Below are 24,684 nucleotides of genomic sequence, written 5' to 3'. Positions count from 1 at the left end.
AGATTGATTGCAGTATTTATATACAAAGAAATTGTGAATAGCTTTGTATAGTTAATATATGCTAATAAAAATAAGTAGTCTTGGGGCCGGGAGTTTGGCCTAGTGGTAGAGTGCTAGCCCAGCCTGCATGAAGACCCGGATTTCATTCCTTGGTACCACATACGTAGAAAAAAAGCCAGAAGTGGTACTGTTGCTCAAGTGGCAGAGTTCTAGCTTTGAGAAAGCCCAAGGATAGTGCTCAGGCCCTGAGCTCAAGGCCCAGGACTGACAAAAAAAAAAAGTAGTTTTTAAAGATGTGATTTATTTTTGAAATCATGGGCAGCTAGGAAAGATGAATCTGATTTTTCATACATGTTTTCATACATGTTTTTCTCTTATGATTAATTGTTGTAGGGAAAGTGTGATGTGGGTGGTACTGTCCTTAGGAACTTAACTACCTCTTACTAATAGTTTATAAGAAAATGTCCAATGAACTATGTACTCTGCTCTCATGGGGAAAAACTGAACTTTAAAGTTGAATACCTATAATATAAAGATCTTTTAAAATTTCTTCACATATCTTTGTTTGAGTATACCTTGAGTATATTATACTAAGAGAAGCTGATCATAAAAGACTTATGTACTGCACAATCCAATTGATATGTTATAGCCAGAAAGTAAGTATAGCAGTCGTGCCCTAAGGGGGAGTAGCAAGGAAATGCAAGATTTCTCTAGTTATTATATTAAAAGACAAAAGCAGAAAACATATTAATCTTGTGGGGAAGGAAATCTATATATTTTAAACTGTTTGGTGGAAAAATGAGTTTACTGAACATATTATTTATGTGGGAGGCCCCTGCTCTTCCACCCTGATCTAATTACAGTTTAGTGGCAATTTTAGTGGCCAAAGGTGATTTAGTTACTGTATCATTTGAACAAAATACATGAATCAGTATTTTCTTGTTAGGATGACTGATTTTTTTCATGGGTGGGTAGACTTCAGTACATTAATATTAGGTCCCCTAGTTATTTTAGGTACCCAATTTCTCAAATTTCAGAAGAAACTTCAGTGATTTATATAAAAGGATGCTAAAATGTAGCCTCTAATAATGTTCAAAGTAGGATACCAATGTAGCAGTTTTTGGTTTGCCAACCCCTACCCCATCTCTCCCTACTTCTTTCATAATGAGCATATAGATTATTTAGTGAGGACACGGAAGGTAACAGTTGCTTTTTTTTAAGGTAAGCAAAGAACTTGGAGATAGGTTTAATTCATAGCCCATAAAACCTATTAAACGTATTTGCAAAGGTTGTAATTCAGTGGTTTTAATATAGTCACAGTTGCATTCATCACTACAGTTGGTTTAAGAACATTTCCATTACTTCAAAAAGAAATCTTATACCCTTTTGATGTCACTTTGCAATTTTCCTCAACCCTTTCAATTGTAGTGACCACTGGTAGATTTCCGGGACATTTCACATTAATAGAACTGTGACATATATAGTCTAATGACTGATTCCTTTCCTTTAGCATAATTTATTCAAAATTCGGACTTCTTGGTTATGGCCAAATAACATCCTGTTGAATGGATATGCTATATTTTGTTTTTCCATTCACTAGGTGATAAATATTTGTGGTGTTTCCTCTTTGGGGATATGTTTGTATAATTTGGACTTAATGTTTTTCTCTTTGAGATAAATATATATATATATGCTTTTCTCTTTGATATATGTGTATATATATATATATATAAATCTAGGAATAAAATTGCTAAATCATGAGGTAATTGATTAGCCTATTTCGGTTGGACAGCAGAGTACATGGACTCCAGTTTTTTCTTCCTAACATGCACTTTTAAATTATAGCCATACTAGGAAGTATGCAGTGATACCTTAGATGTTTGTTCTCATTTATTATTTTCCTTACTTTCTTGAAGAGATGTCTATTTAGATCTTTTGTCCATTTCTAAATCGTGTTTGTCTTTTTACTATGGAGTCGTAAATTCTCTATGTATTTTAAATATGAAGCACACATGTATCAGATTAATGATTTGTAAAGGGGCGGGGATTTCAGCCTAGTGGTAGAGTGCTTGTATGAAGACCAGGTTTGACTCCTGAGTTCCACATACATATGAAAAAAAGCCAGAAGTAGTGCTGTGGCTCAAGTGGTAGAGCTCTAGCCTTGAGAAAGCCCAAGGACAGTGCTCAGGCCCCAGGACTGGCAAAAACATTTTTTTGTAAAAATATTGTCTTTTGGATTGTAATTTTATTGCCTTGATGGTGTTACTTGCAGCATGAAAAATTTTAATTTTAATGAAGTCCGGTGATCAGTGATTTTTGTTGTTGTTGGCTTGTGTTTTGGGTGTCAAATATACAAATCTGTTGATTAACTCGGGAAAGTGAAGATGTATTTATCTGTATTCCCTCCTAAGTGTTTTTACAGTTTTAATGTGTACACAAGAGCTTTGATTTTTTTTTGTATAGACTGAGAGTTATTGGTTGTTCTATTTGTTTCAAAATAAATTTCTTAAGGTGCAAGACTTCCTTACTATTTGTCTAGTTTTTTATCTACTGATTCCTTTAAGAAGTCATTTGCTCAGAGTCTCGCCACTATTCTAGAAAGACTTTTTTCCTTTTTTTTTTTTGTAATAGTCTCATTATGTTGCCCAGGTGGGCCTTGAAATCCTGGGCCCACACAATCTTTATGCCTTAGTTTTCTGAGTATCTGGAACTACAGGCACATGCCATTGAGCTTGGCTTTAGATAACTTTTTTGTTTTGACTGATTTTTACATAATTCATGTAGGTTAAATAGGGTGCTGCAAAATAGATGGTGAAATTTGGAATAGAAGGAGTGAGTCCTTTATCTCAGTGAAATCTCCTAGCATTTACTATTGTCTTAGCAGTTGAACAAATTTGTTTTGGCTAAATGATTGGTGTCACTTGAGTAGATTCAATGGCATGTTGTAGCAATGGTAAGTAAAACACATTTTCAGGTTTGTTGTTAATGTTGTCTTTGTGCTGATAATGAGCTTGAATCCTCAGGCTCTCTCTAATGCTCTCACAACTCCTCTTCCTCTGTCACCTTCAGCTTCTACTTTTTCCTGTTTAATTGGAGAGAAGAGTATCTTGGATTTGTTCACCTGGCTGGCTTTGAACTGTGATCGTCAGAGCTCAGTCTTCTGAGTAAAGTTAGGATACAGGCATGGGCCACCAGCAGTCACATTGCTCTTCTAAGCCATTCAGTTTCATGGTTTTAGATGTTTTCATGGTTCTATATGTTTTCATAGTTTAAAAATTTGGGATAATTATTGTGGCTTTATTAAAGATTAAGAAGAACTCAGTTGTTTCCAAAAGACTGTGACAACTGAAGTGGAGCAAGAGCAGGTTATTATTTAGCAAACAAAGATGGAGCCCTTCAGTCGGCACTATCATAGCACTTGAGATGTAAAGATAGAGGGAAGTACTGATATCAATGCATCTACCAGATTTATCAGTTTGCACTTACCAATGTGTCACAAATGAAAGAGAAATAGCACCTTTTTTCAGATTGTGAGAGCAAAACTTCCTGAGAAGGATTTGCCTGAACTGTAAGAACAATGGGGAATTGCTCTTGTTTTAGAGCCTCTTTTCCGTAAAATGCAGTCTCAGGCAGAAGGCTGATGTGTTATTACAGTTCATTATTTGTAGAGAAATCCAGACACAGGTTTAAGTTTATTCAAGAGTGACAAAACCTGGTCTAGAACTATTCCATGGCATTGATTTAGAAGATCTTAATAAACCTTTGAAATTTTGTGGGTTTTTTTCTTTTGCTGTATGCATTTTAAAAGATGCTGATGCATTGAAACATAGGTATGAAGTTTCTTATTAAGAAGCAGTTGATCATCTGGGTAAAAAGGATAAGTGATGAGGTAAGATGAGAAAAGCTAATGCTTAGCTATGACGATGTTTTAATTTTTCTTGTTGCTTTGTAGAAAGGTTTTCTCATGAACTTTTAGCATAAACTGTTCATCTGAAGGGGATACCATAAAATTTTAGAGAAAAAGTAGATTTATATTTATATTCTTTATTTTCATATTGGAAGGGGAAGATTAGCAGCTGATTAAGTTACTGTGGTCGGTAAGCATGTTGGACTGGGATCTGTGTGTACACTAGGGATCAGTAAATGTAAACAATCCTTTAGATTCATCATGACAGTAAATTTTTTCTTTTTTTTTTTTGCCAGTCTTGGGGCTTGAACTCAGGGCCTGAGCACTGTCCTTTGGCTTTTTCCTCAAGGCTAGAGTTCTGCCACTTGAAGCATAGTACCACTTTCTGGCTTTTCTCAGTATGTGGTACCAAGGAATTGAACCCAGGTCTTCGTGCATGCTACGCAAGTACTCTACCAGTAGGCCAAACTCCCAGCCTGGCAGTAAATTTTTTATATGTAATTTTAGTGGACTACAGAATGGCAAAGAATATTGGTTCTATCTGTTCTGTTTTTAATGCATGAAGACATAGCATAGGTAACGAAAATTTATATAAAAACTTTTGGGAAATAAAAGGAAGCCCAACAGAGTGAGTATCTGTAATTTTAATGCAAGATTCCCTGGGAGTTTACAAAGCATTTCTTCAGACCCCACCTCCTCCTCATTCTGACCCCCCACAATGTCATTTTCTTTTCTTCCAGTCCCGAGGCTTGAACTCAGGGCTTGGGTACTATCCTTGAGCTTTCTCAAGGCTAATGCTCTACCACTTGAGCCACAGTACCATTTCTACCTTTTTCTATGTATATATGTAGTACTGAGGAATCAAATCCAGGGCGTCATGAATGCTAGACAAGCACTTTACCACTAGGCCAAACTCCTGGTCCCAGTATTTCTTAATTGCTATCTTGAAGCATTACTGCAACTATTTCTCTCCATAGAGTAGAAACATTCATTGTAGAAACCAAGTATCACCAGGAATGTATGATGAAAAAAAATTTATTTCTTCTTTTCTTATTGCTGCTTTTCCTCCTTCCTAATTTCCCTCCCTTCCTACCCCTCCTTCCCTCTCTCTTCTCCCTCCCTCTTTCCCTCCCTTTCTTTCTTTTTTCGGGGGGCGGGGGGAGGCAGGTTCTTGTTCTGTAGCCCAGGTTCACTTAGAATTCTCAGTCTTCCTATCTCTACCTCTGAAATGCTGGGGTTATGGTTGCATGCTACCATATCTGGCTAAAGACCTGTTTCTTGACTCAAAAGAAGTTACCATCTAATCTTTTGTGTAAAAAATTTTTGCATAAAAAGATCATGGCTTAGTGAAATCACTGTTAATTGGAGATAAAGACTAACAATGCAGAACATAGTTTGGTGGGAGAGCCTATCAGGATCCTTACTTAGCATGTGGTAAGCAGTCTGCTGTCCATCTTTATGAAATAACTAGAATAACTGACAGTTGAACCCAGTTCTTTTGGTTTTTCTTTGTGGGTGTGAGGGTTTAATTTTCTCTGAGGGTTTAAGTTTCTCCTTTGTTCAAATGGGTTTTTCCATATTTTTTTCTGTTACTTCTGTGGGGTGACTAAAAGTATGGATACAAAAAATACATAAATATAAAAATTATGTCTTAAGGTATGAGTAATCTTTTTTTTCCTTTATATTTTATTCTAGGATCCATCTGTTACTCAGGTGACAAGAAATGTTCCACCAGGGCTTGATGAATATAATCCATTTTCGGATTCAAGAACAGTAAGATTATTCCTAATTGGACTATTTTGCAATGTTTAAGTAAAAAATAGGGATTCTGTTTTACGTGTGTGTGTGTGTGTGTGTGTGTGTGAGTGTGCACACACATGTGTGTTTGTGTGTGTGTGTGCATATGCATATCCATGCATGTGTGTGCCAGTGCCAGTCCTGGAGCTTGAACTCAGTTTCTGGGCACTGTCCTTGAGTTTTTTGTTCAAGACTGGATCTCTACCACTTGAACACAGCTTCATTTTTGGCTTTTGGTGGTTAAGAGTTTCAGGGAATTTCCTGCCCAGTCCTTTGAAGCTATATAGTCTCTTGAGGTAGTTAGGATTATAGACATAAGCCACTGGCCTCTAGGTTCCATTTTCTTTTTTAATTGTATGGTTAAATTCATATAAAATACTGTTGATATTTTGTTTAGAATTTATCAAGTTACGTTAAAAAAAAAAACTATGAAGAGCTGGGCAAGGTGGCTCATGCCTGTAATCCTAGCTACTCAGGAGGCTGAGATCTGAGGATCATAGTTCAAAGCCAGCTTGGGCACTAAAGTATGTGAGACTCTTATCTCAAATTAATCACTAGAAAATGGGAAGTAGGGCTGTGGCTCAAGGGGTAGGGTGGTATCCTGGAGTTGAAGAGCTCAGGGAGAGCGCCTAGCCCAGGCCTAGTTCAAGCCCCAAGACTCACAAAACAACACAAAAAAAAAACAAAACAACTATGAATGCCTTCAGTGGTAATTGAAAATTACTTTGTCTAGAGAAATTCCTCATGTTCTTTTATATTCTGTAACTTAGTACTTAGAGTACTTAAAGTAGAGAAGTCTTTGTTGACTCCATGTTTCTTCATGATATTGTAGGATGTTGCTTTTTGACGATGGAAACTGTGTTGGAACTGTGTATTTCTGTGACTGTCTTTTGAATAATGCTATTTTAAATATTTTTTGTCAGTCCTGGAACTTGAACTCAGTGCCTGAGCACTGTTCTTGGGTTTTCTCAAGGCTAAAGCTCTACCACTTGAGCTATAGGACTACTTCCGGCTTTTCTTTGTATGTGGTACAGAGGAATCAAACCTAGGTCTTCATGCATGCTAGGCAAGCACTCTACCTGAAATGTTTGATATAGTAAATGCCAAAAACTACAGTAATTTTTTTGTTCTGTGTTTATGTATGTATGTATTTGTATGTGTAGGTGTGCATTTGTACTGGTCCTGGAGTTTGAATTCAGGGCCTGGGCACTATCCCTGAGCTTCTTTCTCTCAAGGTTAGCACTCTATCATTTTAGCCAAAGTTCCATTCTGGCTTTTTGGTAGTTTATTGGAGATAAGAGCCTCATAGTTTGTTGTTGGTGGTGGTGGTGTTTGTTTTTTTTTTTTTTTTGTTGTTGTTTTTTGTTTTTTTTACTCAGGCTGGCTTTAAATTGTGATCCTCAGCTCTCACCCTCTTGAGTAGCTAGGATTATAGGCATGGGCCATCAGTGAATATGCATGTTCTTTTTTTTTTTTTTGCCAGTCCTGGGCTTGAGCTCAGGGCCTGAGCACTGTCCTTGGACTTTCTCAAGGCTAGAGCTCTACCACTTGAGCCTCAGCATCACTTCTGGCTTTCTTCTATGTATGTGGTACCGAGGAATCGAACCCGGGTCTTCATGCATGCTAGATAAGCACTTTAATCACTAGGCCAAACTCCCGGCCCAGATATGCATGTTCTTATGTAACTACCACAACGAATGTGTTTAGTGCTTCTTCTGATCAGCAAATATCTCGACGGAGGTCATTGTATATTTTGGAAGAGCTAGTTTTGAGTAGGCATATTGACAATAAGGAGAAATCAATTTAGAATGAAATGTTTCTTTTAGATTTGAGGTATTTGAAAACCAGGAATTTTTTTTTTCTTTTTCCTTTTTTTTGCCAGTCCTGGGGCTTGAACTCAAGGCCTGGGTACTGTCCCTGTGTTCTTCAGGCATGAGCCACCATGCCCGACTACTTCTGGCTGCTTCTGAGTATGAGGTACCAAGGAATCAAACCCATGGTTTCATGCATGCTAGGCAAACACTCTGCCGCTATTCCATCCTCCTAGCCCCAGAAAATTCTTAAGAGGGAAATTTAATACATTTATGATGGAAAGCCCAGTTGAGATACAAAAAAGCCTTAACACATTCCTTTCTTTTTCTGTATGGTTTCAGATTTTTTGTGTGTGCTCAAGACTTTTTTTTCCTTTTTATTTTTTGGGGGTCATGGGGCTTGAACTCAGCCTGGGCATTATCCCTGAGCTCTTCAGCTCAAGGCTACTACCCTACCCCTAGGCCTGGGCATTGTCCCTGAGCTCTTTAGCTCAATGCTATACCACCCTACCCTTGAGTGAAGCCCCACTTCCCATTTTCTAGAAGTTAATTGGAGATAATTGTCTCAGGTCCCTTTGTGCCTGGGCTAGCTTTGAACTTTGATCCTCAGATCTCAGCCTCCTGAGTAGGATTACAGTCATGAGCCACTGCATCCAGCTTGAGACTGTTTTTAAAAATCAGCCTTAAATGTACTTGGATAATTGATTAAAGTGATATGCTAGACCTCAGTCCAAATACTGTTTTAGTTGATTGGTGATATTCATATTTATTTTAGAAAGGTATTTATTAAAATGAAACTTCTGCATTCTTGTATGATGAGCTATTTGAGGTCAAGAGGGAAGACTGTCCAGAGGAATTTCAGTGCATAACCTAGAGTTATCTTGTTCTTTAAAAAAAAATTAGGTTTCTTATTTATAGTAGTACTAGAGTTTTAAGTCTTTTAACTTGCCAGGCAGGTGTTCTATCACTCAAGCAACACCCCAGTCCTGTTTTTTTTTTTTTTGAGGGGGGGTTGAGTCTCCTATATTTGCCCTGGGCTAGCCTCTGACTATCTTCTAACTCCGCTTTCCACATCACTGGGATTACAGCTTGTTGGTTTGAGATTGGATTTGGATCCATGAACTGCCATCTTCCCAATCTCTGTCTCTCAAGTATTACAGATATTTATGGCTACCCAGCCTTTTTTTTTTTTTTAAGTTGGTCATGGGACTTGAACTCTGGGCCTGGGCACTGTCCCTGACCTAGATCCTAGATTTCCATTATAGTCTTCAGGGACAGTCAGCCTGCTTCCTTTTCTGTTCTTCTAGCTGCGCCACTCTAGCAACTGTACTTTTTGGCCAGAAGGAGGCCAGAAAATTCCAAGATTTGTTAGTGTAAGGGTATTTGAACACGAGGGATATAACTAATTGATTCATGTAAGAATCTTGTCTCTTAACATCATTCAGGATATGGAGCATCAGAAGATTTAACTTTTAATCTGAGTCCTACCAATAATTGGTGGTTAACTTTGGAATCTGACCTCTTTGGGATTTGTTTTTCATGTTACTACAGAACTAGAGAGGAAAAATGTTGAGTCAAATAATTTCTCCCTTCCTCTGTGTGTGTGTGTGTGTTGCTTTGTGATTTCACCTGAGTTTTTCCATTCAATATTGGTACTCTTATCACTTGAGCACACCTCTTTTTTTGCTGGTTAATTGGAAGAGTTTTTCAGATTTGCTCAGAATGACTTTGAACTGTGATCCTTTGATCTCAGTCTCCTGCCTGAATACCAAGGATTATAGTTGTGAGTCCCCTGTGCCTAGCAAGTGTAGCTGAGGCCGGTCTGGAACTAGTGAGCTTCATATCTCCTTTACCTTTGTTGATTACTGGTATGTACATCCATGACTGCCTCCATCTGTCTTTGAAAATGAGTCTCTAAGGTTTCTGCTGAGAAGTCCATTGATACTTTGTGGAAATTCTTTTATATGTGACTTGTTGCCTTTTTTAAAATCAGTTGTCAGACCTGGGGCTTGAACTCAGGGCCTGGGCACTGTCCTTGGGCTTTCTTAAGGTTAGCGCTCTACCACTTGAGCCACAGCACCACTTTGGCTTTTTCTGTATATGTGATACTAAGGAGTCAAACTTGGGTCTTCTTACATGCTAAACAAGCACTCTACCACCAGGCCAAACTCCTGGCCCTTCCCCCCCCCTTTTTTTTTTGTGGGTCATATGGCTTGAACTTGCCCCTAAGTTCTTCAGCTCAAGGCTACAGCCCTATCCTTGAGCCAAGCCCCATTTCCCATTTTCTAGAGATTAATTGGAGATAAGAGTTTCAGATCCATTTGTGCTCGGGCTGGCTTTGAACCTTGATCTTCAGATCTCAGCCTCCTGAGTAGCTAGGATTATAGGCGTGAGCCACAGTGCCCAGCCAGCCCTCTACTTTTCTTTTTAACTTTTTTCCTCCCATTGAGTCACAAACACAACAAAGAACATACCTTCAGATTCTTCTGTTTGATATGGTGTGCCAGTGAAGCATGCAAACATCTTTTTGATTTGATTATTCAGTTCTAAGATTTTTTTTTTCATGTTAGCCATCAGTGTTGAATTTCTCATTCAAATCCTGACTCGTTTCTTGGTTTGGTTGAATTGCCTATTATTCTATAGCATTTGGCCAAGTTCCTTATTACCATAAGTAGTTCTTTGCTGAGTTTGTTCCTTTGGTTGGGTCAGTTATTAGAGAATAAAGTGTGTTTCTTTGGTAGTGTCATGTTTCCTTTCTCTTGTGTCTTGTATTCCTGTGCTGATGATTGTGCAGCAGTCACCTCTTTCATTATGTACAGTGACTTTTATAGTGGAAGACTTTTTACCTGCAGATGAGCCTGAGGGTGCTGGTTAGGCAGAATGTAGAGGTTCTGGTTTCCTGGATGCAGTGGCAGACTCTATACGGCTTCTCCATTTGTGATGATAGTGATTCCACTAGTACCTTAGTGTTGTAGACTCCAGGAGTTTGTGGCAGTGATGAGGGCAGTGCTGGTAGCTCTGTCAGTCATTAAGTCATGAATCTAGGAGAGCCTCCTGTTCTGAATCAACGGTCTTAGAGACCTTTTTGTTTTTGCCTTCCTTACAGTGAGGAATTTTTTTTTGCATTTTTTTAAATTAAAGAATTCATTAACATTGATTTTTTTAATGTTATATTTCAAATGACATGTTTAACAAACAAGTATTCAAGAAGGGAATCTCTATATACAATCACTGGCACTTAGATTTTAGAACATAATTAAAATTAAGCTGGGGGTTTATATATCATAGATACATATTAATCTATGTAATAAAACATTATATCTATAGAGTCATAAATTTTTATGTTTATTGTAGTTATGCTTATATTTTCAGTACCATGTTACAGTGGCAAATTTTAGCTGAGGACACTCTTGTTTGGGGGTCTGACATTGCTCAAGACAGCCAAGGACAGTGTGATTCAGGCATAAATGGAGATCTAGTCCATAGCTCTTGAGCAGCTATGGGGTCAAGTTTCTAGGTCAGAGTCTTGGAAACTACTGTAGCATCTGTGAACTGAGATGTGTGTTCATTTTCCAAGGCATAAGTGGACATTATTCTCTCTCTAAGCCAGATGTTACTTTGAGGCACCTAACAGCTCTGGGACATGGGCTGGGTCATTGTGGTTCTGACCCATGAGGAACAGGATATAGCACAGGCATGGCTCAAGGGTATTCTGGATCCTCAAGTCTTGGAAAGTAGTGCAAAGCAACAGTTTAGGACCTGGAACCAACAGAGTATGGGGCTGCTTGGGATGTTGTAATGAAGTAATGTGTGATGAGGTAACATGTAAAGGTGACTGTGGGATGGTGAGGCCAGGTTGATAGTAAGATATTGTTATGACTTGGTGCCTCAAGGGATGGGACCACCACCATGATTGTTCCATAATTGTCCCTTGGACAGATATGGTGCCTCAATAGATTAGAGTATGGGAGGCTAGTGCGGGTCCAGTTGGCTATTTGGCCTGGTGAGCAGCGTGATAGAACTTAGCCAAGGCTCTGATTTTTCTCTGATACGAGGCACTATGCTGGTATGATCCCAAAAGATACAGCTATAGAATAAGAAGAGCCTCAAGATCTCTAGAGATGGGGCATCACAACAGGAGGACTTAGGACATCTCTAGGTTGCCTGAGGTTGACTTTGGCAGCCTGGCAGATGGAATAATGTATAAGAGCAGACCCAATCTGGGATGCATATTACTGGGTGCATTGATAACATAGCAGTTGAGAATCATGGATGGGGGATGCAGTAGCTACTTGCCCCTGGGGCAGGACACACTGGCTGTGGCTCTCTTTACAATATGGTGCAGAACCTTAGCAGCACAGTCCAGAGTGGAGGTGGCAGGCAAGTATTATCTTCTCAGAGAGACCATTAGCCTATAAGATTGGAGAGTATACATTCAGTTGTACTCAAAGCCTGTGAGAACTGCTGGAGCATCCAGTTATGCAGACTACATGATAGGACTGTGGTTATTAGTGTGTTTACCTTTTCCTCACAGAGAAAAGTCCCTCCTGCTTCCACTGATTCTAACTGGGGAGGGGATGGGGAAACATGATTCTTTCTCTTCTTCATGTTCATTTCAGGTTTTTGTGTTCCAAAGGAATTCTGCTGATTCTTTGATGTCCTTTTTCTATCCTTAGTTGAAATGTTTCAGTTATTTTTTAGGACACAAGCCCTTGGAGCTTCTAGTGGGCCATCTGGCTGCCATCACTTATGTTTAGTTTTGTAAGGTACTGCCAAACTGCCTTCCAAATTTGTATCATTTTTGCATTTCAGTCAGCAACCGAACGAGAGCTTGTGTTCCTCTACAGTATCTCCAACATTTGTTGACAGCATTTTGGATTTTGTCTATTCTAATAGGTGTCTACTGGTATGTTATTGTTTTGATTTGCGTTTCTCTGATGACATATCATGTGGAACATCTTTTCATTTGCTTACTAGCCACCTGTGTATTTTCCATTGATGAAATGTATTTTCCTTTGGTGTTCATGTCTTTTGCTCATTTATGAATCAGATCAATAGTTTTTCTTACTGCTGAATTTTAAGAGCCTTTAAATATTTTGAATATATATATATATATGTTTTTGACCAGTCCTAGGGCTAGAACTCAAGGACTGGGCACTGTTTTTGAGCTTTCTTAAGGCTACACTCTATAGCACTTGAGCCATAACACCACTCCTAGCTTTTTTCCTGTGTATGTGGTACTGAGGAATCGAACCCCAGTCTTTGTGCATGCTAAGTGAGCACTCTACCACTGGGCTACACTCCTGGCCCCAATATTTTGCAGATATTTTCTTTTAAGTTGATGGCTTATCTTCTTAGTTGCTTGATGTTGCCTTTTGTAGAACAGGAGTTTTTCAGTTTTTGCTGGTGCTATTCCTGGGGCTTGAACTCAAGGCCTATGCACTGTCCTAAGTTTTTGTTTTTGTTTTCAGGGCTAGTGCTCTACCATTTGAGCCACACATCGGCTTTCAGCTTTTTGGTGGATAAGTGGAGAAAGGAGTCTCATGGACTTTACTGCCAGACTGTCATTGAACTGCAATCCTCAAATCTCAGCCTCCTGAGGAGCTAGGATTACAAGCACCTGGCTAGAAGGTTTTAATTTTACTGTACTCTAGCTTATCAGTTCTTTCATGGATCATGTCATTAGTTGTTACATTTGGATCTGCAGTGTCCCTCCAAAACTCATGTAGTAAAGGCTTGGTCTCCCAGCCAACAGCATTATTTGGAGCTCGGTAATCTTTAAGAGGTAGAACAAAGTGAGAGGAGGTCAAGTTGCTGTAGGTGTGTTCTTGAAGGTGATATTGGGTCCCTTTCTGCTTCCCAGCTGTCATGAACGAAGCAGCTTTTGAATTAAGCAGCTTTTGTCCATGATGTGCTTCTGCCTGATGTTATGCCTTGCCACTCAGCCCTCAAGGCACTGGGGACAAGTAACTATGAAATGAAACCTTTGAAACTCTCAGTCAAAATAAAAACTGTGTTGATTGATTCAGGTATTTCATCATAGTGACAGAAAGTTACTAATGCATTGGAGTTGCATTTAAAATGTCGTCATTGCCGGGTGCCAGTGGCCCATGCCTGTAATCCTAGCACTTTAGGAGGCTAAGATCTGAAGATTGTGGGAAGCTGTGGCCTTGAGTGAATAGCCCCAGTACTGATACACACAAAATACCATCATCAAACCCCAAGTTACTTATCTTTTCTCCTATGTTATCTTCTGGGAAGTGTATGCTTTTGCATTTTATATTGGTATCTATGAGCATTTTTGTTGTTGTTCTAGTACTGGTACTTATACTCAGGGACTTAGCTTCTTGCTTGGCTTTTTGACTTCAGGTTGACACTGTACCACTTGAACCTCCACTTGTAGCTTTTTGCTCATTAGTTGGCGATAAGAATCTCAAGGACTTTTCTTCCCAGGCTGGTTTCAAAACTTGATACTCAGATCAGAGTGTCTAATACTTTGTAATTTTTGCAAGTATGTTCATTATAGATGTTAGTGTATACTTTTCTGGGGCTTCAACTAAGGGTCTGGGCACTGTCCCTGGGCCTCTTTGTGCTCAAGGCTTAAGCCACAGTACCACTTCTAGCTTTTTCTGTATATACAGTACCAAGGAATGGAAACCAGAGTTTCATGCATGCTAGGCGAGCAGTCTACCACTAGGCCATGCTTCTGAATCTAAAACGTAATCTACAGAGGGGTTACAGCTACATCAGTAGGTAATTAATAAATTTCTTTTTGAATAATGTCACTCCTTTTCCTTAGTTTTTCCCTTCCTGATCCCATCTATAAGTTGTATAGTTAGCCTGTAGTTTTCTTGTAATGTCTGGCTTGTTTTTTGGTAATACTGGCTTCAGATGAGTTAAGATATATTTCCTTTTTTATTTAAAAAAAATAATTTTTAGCTAGGTGTGGTGGCTCACACCTGAAATCCTAGCTACTCATGAGGCTGAGAATTGAGGATCGCAATTCAAAGCCAGCCTGGGCACAAAAAGTCTGTGAGACTCTTACCTCCCCAATTAGCCACCAGAAAACTGGAAGTGGTGCTGTGGCTTAAGGTGGTAGCCTTGAGCTGAAGAGCTCAGGGACAACTCCCAGGCCCAGAGCTGAAGTCCCACAACCCACAAAAACAATTATTGTAAAGGTGATGTACAGAAGGGTTACAGTTACCTAAATAAGGTAATGAGTACATTTCTTTTTGAACAGTGTTACCCTGTTCTTAATTTCTCCCACACTCCCTTCCCTTCCAAGTTGCAAAGTTCATTTCCAACATAGTGTTCAGCCTTTGCCCTCATTTCTCACCCTGTGACTACTCATCAGTAAACTGACCATCCTCATGTATGCCCAGCATTTCCCTGACTTTTACTGTCTGTTCCTTCTGCTTGAAATGGTCTTCTCCCTGGATATCTGCAAGATTTATTTCTTCATCTCCCAGATGTCCTTTTCAGATATCCCCTAACACTTTTGTAATATTATCGTCACTCAGCTTGCACTCATTACTCATTTGTTCTGGTCCTTTATCACTGTTGCTCTATAAAAATACTGCTTTATAAGATGTTTTGCAATGTATTTATTTTGTATATTGTTTATCCTGTACTACTAAAATCTAAGGTCCATGAAATTAGGTTTGTTTGCGTGGTTTAATTCATCAATGTACCCCAAATTCTTGTGTGTGTTTGGAGCTTACTAATCAGTGACTGTATGAAAGCAAAAGCACCATTGTGCTGTGTTACTTTTGTTCCTTTTTCTACTTGGAATCTTCCATTCTGGAGTATCTCTTTTCTGCTAATATTCACTCTCTCCACCCCCAAATACTTTGTTTTTTTGAGCTGGGGCTGTGGCATTACTAGGATTTGTTACTTTACACTTGCTAGGTAGATGCTCTACCATTTGAGTCATACCCTAGCCCATTTTGTTTTGGTTAACTTTGAAATAGGGTCTCACTTTTGACCCTGGACAACCTTGAATCTGAGCATCCTATTTTTGCTTCCTGCTGTAACTGGGATAATAGGTACACACTGAACTTTTTCTGTTAAGATGAAGTCCTGGAACTGAGATCCTCTCACTATCACATTCCTAAGTAGCTAGGGTTACAGATGTGTGCTACTCTGTTTGGCTCCCAAATACTTTAATCCTTTTAGAAGCCTTGTTTTAGAATGTTTATCTACTCTGAGAAAATAATATGTATTTTCCCTGTGTCTGAGGTTCATATGGATAAGTCTATTGTCCACTGAATCAGAAGCTGCGACAAAAGTTACGATGAATTGCCTGCAAAAACTTATAGGATTCTTTGACAGTTTCTTTGGAAAAAAAGCAAAAACAAAAATCCAACCAAACAAACAACAGGTTTATAGATGAGTTTATAGATAAGGAAGTTATCAAATGTTCACTCATCTGAGAATCACTGTGGAAAGGCCGGCACGGTGGCTCATGCCTATAATCTTAGCTATTCAAAAGGCAGCCTGAGCACTAAAGAATCTGAGACTCTTATCTCCAGTTAACTGCTAGAAAATGGAAAGTGGGGCTGTTGCTCAGGGGTAGGGCGGTAGCCTTGAGCTGAAGAGCTCAGAGACAGCGCCTAGGCCCAGAGTTCAAGTGCCATGATCCATAAAAACAAACAAAAAAACCCAAAAATGATTCACTCTGGAGAACTTATTAAACATGTTCACTAGTTAAAAATGCAAATTTCTTCTCAGTCCCTTGAGTTTCTCTGTAGTGAAGTCTACATTCGTGGTAAGTGTCTGGAGTTTCTGTTGTAGGAGACCTAGGAACACACACTCAACATTTTCGGAGACCTTGAGCAGGAGAAAGCAAAGAGACATTTTCTTCAGTAGGTATTTAAAATACAAAAGAAAACCAAGATGGAGAACATGTATTGATAGTTGACTTCTCATCTCCTATTCCTTGAAGGGCCTTGGACTATTCAGCCTTTTATTTACTGTTTTTTATTTATTTATTTATTTATTTATTTATTTATTTATTTTTTTTTGCCAGTCATGGGCTTGATCTCAGGGCCTGAGCACTGTCCTTGGACTTTCTCAAGGTTAGAACTCTACCACTTGAGCCTCAGCACCATTTCTGGCTTTTTTCTATGTATGTGGTACTGAGGAATCGAACCCGGGTCTTTGTTCATGCTAGGCAAGCACTCTACCACTAGGCCAAACTCCCGGCCCCTACTGTTTTTTATTAAATAATTTATTAACATTGATTTTTACACCCTATTTCAAATGACATGTTTAACAAACAAGTATTCAGGAAGGGAATCTCTCTATATAAGTACTGGCACTTAGATTTTAGAACATAATTAAAATTAGGCTGAGGATTTGTATGTCGTAGATACATATTAATCTATGTAATAAATCATTATGTCTATAGAGTCACAAATTTTTATGTCTATGTAGTTGTGTTTATATTTTCAATACCATGTCCATAGCATTTGGTATGCAAATATCGCTCTTGTACTGTTTGGATCTAATACCCACATATTAAGGATACCATGCGTCTTTTGTTCCTTTGGTCTTGACTTGTCTCACTCAACATGATTCACTCTAGATTCATCCACTTCCCTGCAAATGCCATTATTTTATCTTGTCTGTTGGCCATGTAGAATTCCATTGTATGTATATACCGCATTTTCTTTATCCATTCATCTGCAGTAGGGCATCTGGATTGTTTCCATCGCCTGGCTACTGTGAATAGTGCAGAGATGAACATAGCTGAGCAGGTGTCCTTATCATATCTTGGGTTATGAGGTTCAGGATAGATGCCCAGGAGTGGTATGGCAGGATTGTAGGGAATGTCAATTTTCAGTTCTTTAAGAAACCTCCACACTGCTTTCCAGAATGGCTGAACTAGCTTACAATCCCACCAGCAGTGTAATAAGGGTTTCTTTTTCTCCACAACCCTGCCAGTATCTGTCATTGTCTGAGTTCAAAATCTTGGCCATTCTTGTTAGGGTGAGGTGGTATCTGAGGGCTGTTTTTATTTGCATTTCCTTTATGACCATAGATGATGAGCATTTTCTCATATGCTTTTATGCCATTTTAATCCCTTCTTTTGATAAGTCTCTCTTTAGTTCCCTTGACCATTTAGTGATTGGTTTGTTGGGCTTGGGGGGCGGGATTAATTTCTTGAGTTACCTGTAGATACTGGACATTAAGCATTTGTCTGATGTATTATTGGTAAATCTCTTTTTCCCAATTGTCTGTCTTTCTACTTTAGTAGCTATGCTTTTATCTGTGTAGAAACTTTTTATTTTTAGGTAGTCCCATTTATTGAGTCTTCCTGCAATCTGTTGTGACCCTGGGATTCTGTTCAGGAATGTTTTGCCTGTGCCTATGAGTTCCAGTGTCTCTCCAACTCGGTTGTGTAGCAGTTTCAATGTTTCTGGTCTGATATTGAAGTCTTTGATCCATTTTGAGTTAATGCTTGTGCATGGTCAAAGGCTAGGGTCAATTTTTAGTTTTCTGCATGTGGCCGCCCAGTTTTGCCAGTAACAATAATTGAATAGATTGTGTTTGTTCCACTGTATATCTTTGGCTCCTACAAGTTGATTATAGGTATGTGGTTTTATTTCTGGATCATCTCTTCTGTTCCATTGATCTTCTGGTCTGTTTTTATGCCAATACCATGCTGTTTTTGTTATGGCTCTGTAGTAGAGTTTGAAGTATGGTATTGTAATACCATCTGCATTGCTCTTTCTGCCTAGAATTGTTTTGGCTATTCTAGGTCTTTTCTTGTTCCATATGAACCTTTGGATTATACCTTCTATTTCAGTAAAGAATGTCTTTGGGATTTTGATGGGGATTGCATTGAATTTGTTATTTACTTTTACTTTTTATTTTTTGGTGCTGGTCCTGGGGCTTGAACTCAGGGCCTGATGCTGTCTCTGACCTTATTTTGCCAAGGCTTATGTTCTACCACCTGGGCCACAGCTCCATTTCTGGCTTTTTTGGTGGTAAATTGGACATAAGAATTTCATAGACTTTCCTGCCTGGACTGGCTTTGAACGATAATCCTCAGATGTCAGGCTCTTAAATAACTAGGATTACAGGCATGCATCACCTGTTTCTGGCGTAAAATTATTTTTTGTCATTCATGGGACTTGCACTCTGGGCCTGGGTGCTGTCCCTGAACTTTTCAGGTCAAGGCTACCGCCCTACCCCTTGAGCAGCAGTTCAACTTCCGGTTTTCTGGTGGTTAATTGGAGATACGAGTCTCATAGTGTCTTGTGCCTGGGCTGGCTTTGAACTGTGATCCTCAGATCTCAGCCTCCTGAATAGCTAGGATTACAGGCATGAGCCATCAGTACCCTGCTGGCATAATGTTCTGAATTCTATTGAGGCAAAATAACCTATGCTTTTTTTTGGGGGGGGCCAGTCCTGACTGTATATGGTACTGAGGAATTGAACCATGGTCTTCGTGCATGCTAGTAGGCAAGCATTCTACCACTAGGCCAAACTCCCGCCCCCCTTTCTGTGCATTTTATTGGGCTTAGTTGAGTTTTTGTAAACTATACAGAGCATGCAAATGTAGTAATCTGTGTTAAAACATAAAAGATTACAAACTTTCAACTATCCCAGGGATGTTTGAAAATAAAAGGTAGTCCCAATTTGTGAAATTTCATTCAGCTACAGGAAGCCTTGTAATTTGCATCCAGAATCCACCACTGTCTTGTTCTCTTTCTGGCTTGCCCCAGCTTTGTTCTTTGTATCTCTATTGGCACCATGTGTTTTTTTTTTTTTTAAGTATTTCAGGGTTTTCCAGTGTTTTCAAAGTAGTGGCGGACTCAGTTGCAGTCTAGTCAAGAGGTGAAGAGCTCATTTTATTCTAGTACATTCCAGTGTATCCTCCCCCTCCCATCTCAGATTTTCCTTATGCTTTTGTTTCCCTATTCCTAAAGGAGAAGTTTATTTTGTGAAGAGTTATTGGTAGATATTCTATTATTTGTTCTTGTAATTTCAGGTGCAAAGTACTGTTACTTTTCTCTTGCTTCATAATTCTAGTTTTATGTGACATGGAACCTTAAGAAATAGACCCAGAACCGTAGAAAACTTGTTTTTGTGCTTAAGCTTGATGAATAATAAACAGAATAGTAATACATAAACAGAAACGTGTTTGAATAAAGGGGTGCAAACTTAGCTGTGGTGGTCTATTCACGTTCTTGTGTAGCATTTGTGTAGCTTTCCTTCCTTTTGTAATAAGGCAGGACCACTCTGGAATGAAAGAGCTGAGTAGGGAGAAGGAAGTGACTTTTTTAGGTTTTATGGCTTGATTTTGGGGAGAAAGTGGGAGGGAGAGAAGAAGATTAGCATTCAGAACAACTTGCATCTGAGGCAGTTCCAGCCTTCTTCAAAATAGTGTGTCAAGTTGTTATCCTTAAGTTTTACATTGTCAACACCTAATCTTACTTGATTTAGACGTCTACATTGTTATTTTCTCTTAGTAGTTTAGTACCTTTTACCAAGGTTTCCATTGATGTTGTAAGAAGTCCATTTTTAGTGTTATTGATATTCCTTTGTGTAGGAATTGTCTTTTTTCTCACTTGACAATTTTGAGATCTTTGTTTTAGGGTTTATTCTTTCACCGTGATATATCTTGGTATTATATTTTTGAAATCTGGGTTAGGTTTTGGAGTTTTCAATCTGAGAATTGGTATCCTTGGGTCCTTTTTGATCAGTGATTGACTTATTCTTTCTCTGGGACTATTGTCTTGTAGATTATTTTATTCTGTTCTCTAGTTTCTGATATTTTCCATTTTTAGGTTTCTGTGTGTAGCGTTTTATTTAATTGTTGTTGTTGATGTGTATCAGTATGGGTTTTAGATCCAGTTCTGCATGGGTTTTGGATCCAGTTCTGCAAATTAGTAAGTTTATAATTAGGAATTTTTAAGGAAACACATGTAAACTTTCTACCATTTCTTTCTGCACTTTTCCTCCCCCATCTACCCTCTTCAGGAAGTCCTTGCTTCAAGCAGGTATCTGAGGTTCCCTGAATCAGCTCTCAAGCTTTCCTCCAGCTTATTTAACGGCAGAAATTTGGCAAGTTGCATAAAAGAGCCATTAAGACTTCTTTCTCCAGGTGCTGGTGGTGGCTCACGCTTGCAATCTTAGCTATTTAGGAGGCTGACTTCTGAAGAATGGCGGTTCAAAGCCAATTTGGGTAATAAGCAGAACGGGCAAGAGAGTCTCTATCCAGTTAATCAGCAAAATTCTGGATTGGCAGCGTAGTACAAGTGGTAGAATACCAGCTATGAACTAAAAATCAGAGTGAGTCTCTGAACAGACCCTTCTTTCCTGGATTTATGGTTTCTCTCTTTTTAATTTAATAGTTATTTGACTTCAATAGGTTATCTTTTTTCTTTTTAAAATTAGCTTATATTAGTTATACAGAGAGGATTTTATGTTACCTTTGCCTACTTCTTTACAATGTATTTAAATCAATGTCACCCCTTCTTTACTGTTGCTTTTTATAGTCATCTAGGATTTCTTAGGCTATGTATGGCCATATATATATATATATATGTGTGTGTATATATATATGTCTATATGTATCTAGGCTATACATATATATGTATAATTTTTTTTGGTTTATTGGAGTTTGAACTCAGGGCCTGGATATTGTCCCTGAGCTCTTTTTCTTAAGGCTAGTGCTCTACTACTTTTAGCCACAGCACCCATTTCTGGTTTTCTGGTGGTTAATTGGAGATAAGAGTCTCAGATTTTTCTACTTGGGTTGGCTTTGAACTGAGATCCTTAGATCTCAGCCTTCTGAGTAATTAGGATTACAGGCATGAGCCATCAGTGTCTGGCTAGGGTATATATTCATAATACATTTAGATAAAATTTTGAGTTATTTTTAGATATCATATGCTATGAGTTTCTTCAGATATGAAGTCTGCCATGTTACCCAGAAGTGGCAGTCTTATTATTTTTGTTTCGTTTTTAAAATATTTTTGCTTATATGTGTGAACATATGAAAGCTTCAAAAACAACAGAAACCATGATCAGCATGGGCTTTTAATGATGCGGGAAGAGATATTTTTCAGGAGTTGTACTTGGCTTGAGTGGTGTAATCAGGTGTGCTGTGACTGAAGTAACAGATGCTAGCTGTTTGAGTAGAGTCTGTGCTTCTCCAGCCCTTTCTCAGCATTGCTGTCTTACAAGCATCTGTGGCCTCTATGTCAGATTACTAGCTCTAACCCTACTCCACCCTGTCTTCTAATTTGTTGTACTGAATGCTTCATTTTTTTTTTAAAGCATTAGAACATTGATAGTAAGGCTTTCAACTGGGTAAGTTCTAGGATAATTTCTTCTGTGTTTCTCCTGATGTGTGCTGTTAAACTGAATGTTAGAGACTTTAGTCATTGTTTTGTTGCTGTTTACTCAACTGAGTGGATCCTAAGCATATTCCTAGGACTTGAGGATTATTTGTAATCTGTTATTAAAAATAAAGCTGTCTCCAGTTTTCTTATTAAATCATATTTATGAATATTTTACATACCCTTGGGATTTTTTGTTGTTGTTAAAAACAGCTGTTCATACCAGATGTCATTGGCTTTTGTCTGTGATCTTAGCTGTTTTGAAAGGATCTTGGTTCAAGCTTAGCCTGGGCATAAAAGCTTTCAGCCCATAACTGGGTGAAGTGGGACCTGTCATCCTGAGCTACATGGGAGGGTGAGAGTTAGAGGATTGTAGTAGCAGGTCAACCCAGGCAGAGAAGTCCTCAGTTTGCAGCTTCACAGTGGAAAGCTTGACATAGTGGCATGCACTGTAATCTTAGTGAAGATGGGAAGCCTAGAGGAGGCAGATTGAGATCAGATAGGGGCTCAAGTAAAAAGCAAGACTCAATCCTAAAACTAGCCAATGGGAAACAGAGCTGGCAGCACGAGTCAGGAGGCATGGAGTGAGCAGTAGTATTCCCTCAGCCTACAGGTATGTGATGCCTTTAGCTCAAACACTAGGACTGTCAAAACAGTGGGTTATAAATGACTTCATGACTCTTGGGATATATAATGCCAAATTGTACTTTAGGATTGTTAAAAATAGTTCTTATGATCAGTTGTATGTGTTGTTTATTATGTAGATTTAATCTTAAGAAATAGCTTATATCATTTAAATTCTATTTTTTGTCTGTTATGGAGCTTGAACTCTGGGCCTGGGCATTGTCTCTGAGCTCTTCAGATCAAGGCTACTGCTCTATCACTGGAGCCACAGTGCCACTTCAGTTTTCTGGTGGTTAATTGGAGAGAAAAGTCTCCCAGACTTTGGTGCTCAGGCTGGCTATGAACTGCAGTCCTCAGAGCTCAGCCTCTTGAGTGGCTAGGATTATAGACATGAGCCACTGGTGCCTGGCTAAAAGTTCTATTTTTTTTTTTTTTTGCCAGTCCTCGGCTTGGGCTCATGGCATGAGCATTGTCCTTGGGTTTTCTCAAGGCTAAAACTCTACCAGTTGAGCCACAGCACCACTTCTGGCTTTTTTCTATGTATGTGGTACTGAGGAATCAAACCCTGGTCTTTGTGCATGCTAGGCAAGCACTCTACCACTACGCCAAATTCCCAGTCCTAAAGTTCTAAATTCTTATATAGCGACTTATCTTTTCGTCTTTTTTTTATGTCTCTCCCCTTAAAACTTAATGTTTAGATTGGCTTTATTACATATTTTTGTGGCATACTGAAGCTTGAACTTAGGGCCTGAATGCTCTCCCTTTGTTTTTTCACTCAAGCCTGTCACTCTGCCACTGAGCCATAGCTCACAAGTGTCTGAAACACTTGGTAGATATCATAAGCAAGTCGCACATGACTTATAGAGCTCACATTTAAGCTCTTGTTTGTTTTTGAGTTTATAAAAGTACATTTTTCCCTTAAAAGTATTTTTGTTTTACTTCATTACTTTTATTGTCATCAATCTATCTTGAGTTCGTTTTTATTTTGTATGAAGAAATTTAGCTTTATTTTTCTAAGTAAGAATCCATCATAGCTCCATTTATTCACTAGCAGCATTCTATGCTCTACTCATGTTGAGCTGCCTCTGATGGGCATCAGACTTCTGTATTTGTGTGTGTTTGTTTCTGTCATTTTAAAAAGATTTGTGCATTTCTCTTGTGTCTGTAACCTATTTGTAGTAAGTCTTGTTATCACAGGTCTCCCTATCTTATTTTCCTTCAGACTTGTTTGTCCTATACTTTGCCATCATTTCCTCATATAAATTATAAAATCAGCTGTGTTGCAGTAATATCTTGAATTAATACCCAGTTTCCTTTCCGTGGCTATTAGCTGTATCAGGGTTAAAAAAAAATCATGATGTTTTCTAACCTTAGGAGTTCTGTCCTTTGAATTTCCTTTTGTAGCTCTTAGCTGTCTTTTTTTTTTCATTTTATTTTTTTATTATTGAGGTAATGTATAAAGGGGTTACAGTTACATTCTCCAGATAGTAAGTTCATTACTTTTCACACATTGATTCCCCTCTTTAGGTTTTTGTCCCCATTTCTCTCCCCCTCCCTCTCCCAGTTTTCCCCCCTTCACTTTCTTATTTGAAATAAACAAGTAAAGGTATATATAATATACCAGGTAACAGAGTATACCAGATACAGTAACAATATGAGATTAACTAAAGGGTAACAAAGGAGAAGAGAAATAACATAATACATTAAGAACAATGGTCACTCAAGATAAAGCTCTTGTTTCCATATCCTAGAGATCCTTTCATTTATTCTCATCTTATATGACCTTATGTATCTAGGTTTTGTGTTACTGTAATCCTCTGCTAGGAGAGTCCTAGATGTGTACTAATTATTAGAAATGAGGGAAACCATTGAGCCTATGTTCCTTTGGGTCTGCCTTATTTCACTTAATATGATTTTTTCCAAGTCTTTCCATTTCTTTACAAATGGGGCAATGTCATTCTTTCTGATGGCAGCATAGAATTCCATTGTGTATAAGTACCACATCTTCTTGATCCAGTCATCTACTGAGAGGCATCTGGGTTGGTTCCATATCTTTGCTATGGTAAATAGTACTGCAGTGAACATCATTGTGCTAGTGGAGTGGGATTGCTGGGTCATAGGGGAGCTCTATGTTTAGTCTTTTGAGGAATCACCATACTGCTTTCCATAGTGGTTGAGCGAGTTTACACTC

General features: G+C 38.6%; 1 protein-coding gene across 1 annotated transcript in view; it reads left to right on the top strand.

The window, feature by feature from the left end:
• The window catches only part of Scamp1 (secretory carrier membrane protein 1), a 65,146-nt gene that overhangs the window by 13,079 nt on the left and 27,383 nt on the right, over window positions 1-24,684 (top strand). The window contains exon 2 of the mRNA XM_090331735.1: window positions 5,603-5,680. Within this exon, the coding sequence (XP_090187861.1) occupies window positions 5,603-5,680 (78 nt within the window). The remainder of the gene's footprint in view (window positions 1-5,602; window positions 5,681-24,684) is intronic.

Source organism: Megascapheus bottae, chromosome 4, assembly GCF_031878675.1.
Source record: "Megascapheus bottae isolate mThoBot1 chromosome 4, mThoBot2.hap1, whole genome shotgun sequence".
Lineage (NCBI taxonomy): Eukaryota > Metazoa > Chordata > Mammalia > Rodentia > Geomyidae > Megascapheus > Megascapheus bottae.
This window is presented reverse-complemented; position numbering and strand designations above follow the sequence as displayed.